This window comes from Cryptomeria japonica, chromosome 11 (assembly GCF_030272615.1).
Source record: "Cryptomeria japonica chromosome 11, Sugi_1.0, whole genome shotgun sequence".
NCBI lineage: Eukaryota > Viridiplantae > Streptophyta > Pinopsida > Cupressales > Cupressaceae > Cryptomeria > Cryptomeria japonica.
In genome coordinates, this window is record NC_081415.1 from 493214095 (window position 1) to 493215550 (window position 1456).

The window sequence follows — 1456 nt, forward strand, 5'->3', positions numbered from 1 at the left end:
CTACTCAGAATGTGCGAGCCTTCAATCAAGCCAATGTGAGTTGACAGATCCCCAATACCGCCTTTATCGTCACCATTTGGCTCTGTTCGAGTAATAATTAGGGAGTAATCATTCCCAATGTTTGTACTTTCATCATAAATCCATCCCATATGGTAGTGGTGACTCAGACTGTCTTTGATACGTGGCCGTCTAGGATAGAAATTGGCGGGATTCCCATGCCAATTTAAAATTTGAATAAAGGTTTCCTTCATCATTGAGCATATAGGACGGTCCCTTCCTGAGTAAAGGCCATTTCCTTTTCCAAGATTTCCTTAGTGGTGACTGGTAGCAGACTGGGGTCCCTCCAGCATCGTAAGCCATTTTGCAGCCTTCCATCAGCTACCATGGAATCGGCAGCTCTGTTTCCTTCTCTGAAGATGTGGCAGATAGTGAAGTCCTCCATCTTGACCAAGAGGCACCTGATATCCCTCAGAATGGGTTCCACTCTCCACTCTGTTGATGAGTTCCCTTTGACATAGTCCACAATGATTTGAGAGTCTCCTTCAATTTCCAGATGTTTTATTCCTATGGAGTTATCCATTTTCAGACCCCAAAGGAGGGTCATTCCTTCAGCTTGAGTGATCGTATTATTCCTTAGGTTTCTAGTGTAGACTGCAACCATATTCCCCAGATGGTCCCGGATGACTCCACCTCCTGCCTGACAATTGCTTTGAGCTTAACCATCAAAATTCAACTTAAACCAGTGTAGCCTGGGGGTTGACCATCTGATCATCCGTCTCTTGTTCTTGGTACTGTTGTTGAAGCGATAAAAGCCAAGGGGACCTTCCAACAAACAATAATCCTTTTCTCAACCTCATTAGGAGGATAAGGGAGGATTTTCCATTTTATAGCTTCTAAGTTTTCAAAGATCATCTTAAAGCAAATGTGAGCCACAGTGTCCGGGGGGGTCTCAATGTCTAAAAATTTTGTTGTTTCTTTCTCTCCACAAGGCTCAGCAGATGTGCGGAAGTATTTATTTCCATAGTTGAATGATGAGGGGATGATGGGAGGGGGGATCCAATCAAAAGCAAAAAAAATTATATCCTTCTAGAAGACCCAACAAAGACCGCATTTCTGAAGAGTAATAGACCAAATATGAGCAGCAAAGGGACAGAGGACAAAAAGGTGGTCAATAGATTCCTCCTCAGCTTTACACAGACTACATCTGTTGGGGAGATGGAATCCCCTCTTCTTCAATTTATCGAGCGTGAGGGTTTTACAATGCATGAGGGACCACCAGAAGAAATTGATTTTAGGGATTAGTTGTGGGTTCCAAACTTTCTTCCAACATTCAGCGTCCACAAGGTGCTTAAGGAGCTGATTGTAAGAGGATTTGACCAAGAAAGAGCCTGATTGGGTCTCTTTCCAGATGAAACTGTCTTCATTCGGGGCCAGGGGGATTCTGGTTTCTGATAAT

The 1456-nt window shown here is 43.5% G+C and overlaps 1 protein-coding gene across 1 annotated transcript; it reads right to left on the reverse strand.

The window, feature by feature from the left end:
• Positions 1–250: 250 nt before the first annotated feature.
• LOC131860264 (uncharacterized) lies at positions 251–661 on the reverse strand. The gene has a single exon (XM_059214649.1). It carries the CDS (start codon positions 659–661, stop codon positions 251–253), a length of 411 nt encoding a protein of 136 aa, XP_059070632.1.
• Positions 662–1456: the final 795 nt, after the last annotated feature.

Coding starts and splice junctions, on each gene's coding strand:
- LOC131860264 (XM_059214649.1), bottom strand. CDS start 661: ATGGTTGCAGTCTACACTAGAAACCTAAGGAATAATACGATCACTCAA.